The sequence below is a fragment of the Oryzias melastigma genome, linkage group LG3 (assembly GCF_002922805.2).
Source record: "Oryzias melastigma strain HK-1 linkage group LG3, ASM292280v2, whole genome shotgun sequence".
NCBI lineage: Eukaryota > Metazoa > Chordata > Actinopteri > Beloniformes > Adrianichthyidae > Oryzias > Oryzias melastigma.
In genome coordinates this window covers 14476104-14482587 of record NC_050514.1, presented here as the reverse complement: position 1 = coordinate 14482587, position 6484 = coordinate 14476104, and the positions used below count along the sequence as shown (strand labels likewise).

The 6484-nt window shown below is 35.7% G+C and overlaps 1 protein-coding gene across 5 annotated transcripts in view; it reads right to left on the bottom strand.

Moving 5' to 3' along the window:
- lmo7b (LIM domain 7b) overlaps window positions 1–5168 on the bottom strand; it is a 26166-nt gene extending 20998 nt beyond the window's left edge. For 2 of the 5 annotated variants that reach the window (XM_024296110.2, XM_024296115.2), the window contains exons 1-4: window positions 5011–5168; window positions 4749–4826; window positions 2647–2717; window positions 773–842 (exon numbers count right to left, since the gene is read on the bottom strand). In XM_024296110.2, the coding sequence (XP_024151878.1) occupies window positions 773–842; window positions 2647–2717; window positions 4749–4826; window positions 5011–5094 (303 nt within the window). In that variant the 5' untranslated portion in view covers window positions 5095–5168. Of the gene's footprint in view, window positions 1–772; window positions 843–2646; window positions 2718–4748; window positions 4847–5010 lie in introns of all 5 variants that reach the window. The other 3 variants (XM_024296111.2, XM_024296113.2, XM_024296116.2) reach the window with 2 other exon arrangements.
- Window positions 5169–6484: the final 1316 nt, after the last annotated feature.

The window sequence follows — 6484 nt, the reverse complement described above, 5'->3', positions numbered from 1 at the left end:
CTTTTTGGGACTTTTTTCATTTTTTGACTTTTTAGCAAAAATAATATGGTCCTTGCCATCAGTACCTGATGCTGCGGGCCATAATTATTTGTTTCTTATTTGGGTAAGAGAAACACAAGGGTGTATAATTGGCTCTAATAATAATAGAAAACTAAATGTAGAGGGAAACAGTCAAAATTGGTAGTAAGTTACATAAAATGTTAAAATTGAAAATGTGACAAAAACATGCAAAATTCCAAAACTAATGTTTCAATTTAAATCAATCCCCAACATCAACAATCGACTGCACTGAGTGGTTATCCAGCCCATTCCGCTTCATTTCTTAGATTGAAACATGTATACTGTGGCCCACAGCCAGACCTCAGCTACAACTGCATCCCACGCCTCACACAGCAACACTTCTGTATCCCTTGCTGCTCCACAGCCGTTTAATAGCTCCTAATGGTGGTTGAAATTAATCCCTGTTCTTGCTTTGGGTAATTTTGGCATTTATGCTTAGATGGCCTTACAGCAACTCAGCCTAAAACCTTAAAAAAAAGTCTCCCCATTTGCAAATATGCTCAATAAAGCTTTACATATTCAGCAGTTTGATAATCACACTCAGATGCAGTCTCTTTTTTTTTTCTTAAATGGCACAAGCCTGGTTTCATGTCGCATCAAGAGGAAACCACGATGGCTGCGAGCACTTCCTGTCTAGCATGTACTTTTAGCATACTCACTTACACTGGTGCATATCATGTCAGATGGCTGAGGTGCAATGTCTGTCACTCACCAGACCAGCGATAGGAGTTGAAAGCCTGTTCATTCTTTTGATGATGCCTGGTTTCAACTGGTTTATCAAGCTTTTGTGGGGAAAAAGTAAAAAGATGAGAAAAAGGTGTCTAATAAATCTCTAAAAACTAGATGAGAAAAAGGTGTCTAATAAATCTCTAAAAACTATTTGAACAGATTGGATTCCAAAAATACTGACAAACTCCACAAATGTTCTATATATGACAACATAACATTCAACTGGATACTTTTTGCAAGTCATTAGTGACTAGAGTTAACATCCACTATTCTAGCGTGAAAATGTTGTTCTGTATATTCTGAATAACATTTATTCTGTCTACAGAAACCATTTTTGAGAGGATGTTCAGGAAAAAAAACACCCTCAGTGGTTGCAGATGATGCTCATGACACAGCACATCCTTTTCCTGCAAATGTTGTCCTAAACATGTTGTGTTGCATCATATTTCTTCAACTGTGCAGTTGCAGATGTGTAAGGAGTGTTTGAGACATGTATGTGGTTTGTCCCTGAAGAATTGGACAACATTGTGAATTCAGTGTTGACAAATGAAAATTGAAATTTCTGCACAGGTTTGTTCAGTGGAATACCAGCTGATGGAAGTCATTTGGAAGGGGAAAAAAATAATGCTTGTTTATCCTAAAACTGAACTTAAAACTAAGATATTTTCTTGAAAATTGTTTCTGCAGAGCAGCAGGAGTTCATCAGCTTTTGGTGCATAAGCTTCAGCTCATTTCCCATCATCCCTTTGCTTACAATCTATCCCACTAGCTTACAGCCACTCATATCCCCAACATAACCAGTGCAAAAAATGGCGAGCAATATTGGAGCTATTCTACCAACCTACTGAGCTAGTAGGATCAGTAGGGAAGGATCTAGTCCTCTACAAGTGGATGCATCAGAACAGAGCAGAGACCTTTTAGCCTGCTGACTAGTTTAACAACTTCACGCTTTTTCAAATGGCATTTTTTCATATAGTTCATCATAAATTGAAAAAACAAATACTCAGAAACAGTTTTCATCTCAAATTTCTTCATATATGCCCTTTATAATGAGAAAAATGCTTCAAGAACTTGTTAAAAACACTATTTTTGTTTGGGTTGGTCCTTAAGTAATATATTTGTTTGTAAATGAAAGGCCTACACGTTTGAATTCCAAGAATAAAACTGGCATTTTTGGACCTTATTGTCACTAAGCTACTTAGTGAAAAAAGGGTTTACATGGCAGCATCTTATTCATGCTAGAATTTGAATATTGGCATGCATGATTAGTGTCAAACACTGGAAATGAACATGCAACATTTTTCAAGGATTTCAATGAACTGTCATTTCACCACAGGGTCATATGAAAATTGTAACTGATTTTGGGCCAGCCAATTGCAGTGCATTAAAAATATCAACGTGATCAAGCTTGGGCTAAATACAGTTCCGATGGAATAATGCTAATAAGAAAACAACAATGTGAATATTAATAATGTAAAAACATGTGTGTTTGTACAAAGACCAACAGGGACATAATTGGTGAAAATCAATATCACAAATTCCAGTAGTGCATTTTTTAAACAAAAATTGCAGATTTATGTTTGGAGTTGTAAAAAAACAACTTTACTTATAAATTTCTCATCTGCTTTACTAGAAGGCTTCTGACTTACTCTCAAATCCTCAGCTAATCTTTACAAAAGTGAGCAGTGGGTTTTAAAAACTAGGTCTATTCAGGACTTCTAACTAGCTTGAGGTCACTTCTAAAAACACTTGTCCAGTTACAATAAATCATAGGCTGACATGTACAAACGGTTTATATTTTGTTGAGGCAAAACTTTAAAAAAAAAAAAAAAAAAAAAAAAAAATCACATTACTCACTCGCATAGCAGAACGCCATTCTCCAAGGCAGCCCGAAAGTCACTGCATCCAAAGCTTTTTCCAGTCACTTCCTTATAAAAAAAAATAAAACACCAGTCAATAGCATTTTTGCAGCACTATTCCCCAAACATGTCAAGATTTATCATTTCAAGCTTATCCTAACCAGTAACAGAAAAAAGATTACAGAGCAAAGATGTGTGGATGAAGTTTGATTTATAATATAAATGAAGAAACAAGATTTTTTTTTTTTACTGCTTTAAGCAAAAAGACCCCAATGTTAACATCTACATTCCTTAATGAGATCACTTTCTAACAGGTGATTGGAATGAAAATGGGTTTTTATCCACAAACAATAATAAAAAAATCATAAGCAAAGTAAGGCTGCAGTCAAAAACAGCCTTTATATATGAAATATAAAAGTTTGTAAAACATCTTTTTTTTTTTTTTTTAAACCCACAAATTTTGGTAACAAGATGCTTTTAAGATGTCAACTTTTCCAGGAACTATGAACATGCAAAACAAAATATAAGAGGTTAAAGTTAAAACTGACATTGAAAGAAAAAAAAAAAAATGTGAATCTATAATTAGTGGGCCGGTTAAACAAATATCAAACGCTTCAATAACAGCACCAGTGCTTGGATTTAATTAGTCTGGCTACATTTTATGACGGTTCCAGGAGTTCATAAACAGCATCACTGTCACTGCTTCAGTGCTGAATCTGCCGGCAAAAATTAAAGAAAAACACCACCTTCCCACACACAACACAACACAAACACTCCCTGTTCAAGTTAATTAAAGTGATCAAGTCCAAATAACAACATGACTGTTGTGTGTGTTTAAGAACAACATTTAGCCAAACAAATCAACAAAAACAGGTGGAAAAGCAAGCATGCTGTTCACCATTTCAGTCATAAAAACTACCGGAAGCAATATTTGTGCATGTGAAGTAAGTTTGAGAATTCATTTTTTAAAAATCCATCACTTCAGAAAGCAGGGGGACAGTCAGTGCAGTGGTACTTTGTAATGAGGGCATAAAAATGGGACTCCATAACGAAGAGGGGGCCTCGTAAGGCCTTTCTGCTCACTAATTAACCCTCCCCCAAAGAATCCACAGTCGCATAACATTTTTAGTTTAACTACACTAGATTGAGTGAATGATTTGATAATACATTGTGGGGTTGAAAGGATGGAACGATGCAGCATGGTGGCATTATTATCTGACGCAGACCCTCAATCAAACACGTCGGAGCAGGAATATTCTTAAGTCAAGGGAGTTTCGAAAATGTCAAATGTGTCTTGTAAACAAATGTCAATCATGTCAGTCGAGGACCAAATGATTGGTACATATTGGCCTAGAATGGATGATTTTTTTTTTTTTTTTTTTTTTTTTTTTAAATATAGTTGAAAAATTACATAAAAATTATTTGGTTGCAAACCTTCACCTTCAATTTCTGCAATATGTCAGTATTCTTATTTGGCCAAAAAAATGAGTAAAAAGTGGTTAAAATTAGAATGTGCCCTATGCCAATATAATTCTGGTTCCAATCCCAATGATTAATTAAGATGCAAGTAGTTCCGTCCAAAATTAAAGGTCCATTTCAAGCCTTTAACAGTCTCCTTTTTCCTATTCTAAAACCACATCCTCCACATTGAACGATAAAGCCCACCTACCTGCTGTGCAGCATTTAGGTGCAAACGGCCCACATATACACTTTCTTATATTGTTTTATACCCAGCAGACATGCACTAAAAGGAGGAATCCCACAGTGCTGCTGTGCACAATTTGCATTTTCCTAATTTCTTTTAGATAGCAGGCAATTATGTGCTTTGTATTCATTTGAATTTCTTCAAAGCCTCACTGGGTTTGCATTCAAATATTTTTTGCTTTATCTGGAAAAACCAGCAGAGAAGACAAGGAGACCTATGACAGGTTCAGACCCATCAAGATATGGTTTACATTTAGGTGTTCTGGAAAGTCTAAAAGTTAAACGTGTCATGATGAACTTTTTGCTTTTGAATCAAACAAAAACCTGTGTTGCCATATTTTAATGATAATATCCGCAAATGGTGCGCATAAAAAATGAACAGTGTGGTGAAATGACCTCAATCCAGCGTTGAGCCTCGCTGAACGCGTCCGCACAGCTGATACTGGTCTGCTGGCGCCACTCCATCCCAATGTGCTTAAAAAACGTAAAAACAACTAAAACAAGTCAAATTCAAGGACAAAATAACAAAATGTAATGTAACTGACTTATTTTGAAAACTAAACCCTCCTTGGCGCCATAAAGAGTATCAAATTTGTAATATAACTGCGAACAAACTGAATAAAAGTAGTGCTGTTAGAATGTAAATGTTGGGGCTCACCTTGGACTCTGCTGCTCGGCCGTGAAGCTGCTCTGACTGACTGACATCCAAAGACCCGCTGCGCACGTGAAGCTTACCTTCCATCACTGACAGCTTTCGCTTAATGGGTCACGCGGTCAAAACGGCCCCGCCCACTCCGACCTCAAGCAAACTTTTTAGATGAGGAAGTTTTTAGCAGGTCGGAGGAAAGGGAGGGAGAGCGCCCCTAGCGGCAAGATTGTAAAAGTCAGAACTGTTGACAAAAGCTGTTTAGATGAAATATTAAAGATTAAAAATGTCAAGACTGTTATATTTATGGATATGTATGGTAAAAGACTGAATATTAGCATGTTTCCATCTGTTCGAGAGAAGAAAAGTTGACAAAACTCTTTTCCTTTTACTCTTTTTGTGTAATATATGTTAAATTTAGATTGCTTTTGCGAGTGTATTGGTCATTTGCACAATGAATGAATACAATTAAATATATAAACTTCTAGTCACAGTATTGCACAGTTTAAATAAAAGGTTTTAATGCTATATATGTAAATAAAAAGTACTGTACTCACAGTTTAGGTCAGGGGTCTGCAACCTTTGATGCTTTAAGACTAGTTTCTTACTGGCCAAAACCCAGCAAGAGCCGTACAGTTCAACTTAGAAAAATACACTTTATTCATGTTTTTAGGCCATGAAGCTATTCATAGTGGTGGAATTCTTTATTTTTATATTTCAGTATGTACAAGTTTGTTTCAAAATAAAGTACATCCTCTGTCAAAAAAGATTTACCTGCAGAATTAAACATTTAGTCAAGTTTTTTTTTTTTTATTAGGCAGATGTTATTTGCACATATTTACATGTGAGCAACTACGAAAACTAATAGAAAAATTCATGTCAGCCACGCATAATACATTAAGACGCACATTGCTGCATTGCCCACACATATTGTAAATGTGTTCAAGGCCTAATGTTGTTGCTGGTCTCATGGTATTAACCAAACCCTAACTGTAACCCTAACCCTCCGGGTCCGTGCAGCCAAGAAAAAAAAGGTTCGGCATCGAAAACCGAAAAAGAGTCGCTTACTTTCTATTCTCCTTTCTCCTTTATAATACTCCTTTTACTTTTGATTATAAATATGACAACATTAGTGTACAATCCATATATATGTGTGTGTGTGTGTGTGTATTTTAAGAAAACAAAACAAAAATTAAATCAATAAATGACAATAAACAACCCCAAAAGCAATTTAAACCTTTAACCACATTTTTTCTCAGTTATCTAGCATGTTAAAACATAATGACCTAATTATTTAATTAACCAAAACTGCAAACCTAATATTCATTCAGATTGATTGCATTTTTTTCTCAAAGCCAAGGAGCCACATTGGAGGGTTGAAAGAGCCACATGTGGCTCTGGAGCCTCAGGTTGCGACCCCCGGGTTTAGGTAAATAGAAATAAACACGGGAATATTTATAATACTTGCATTTTTTTATTTTCTATT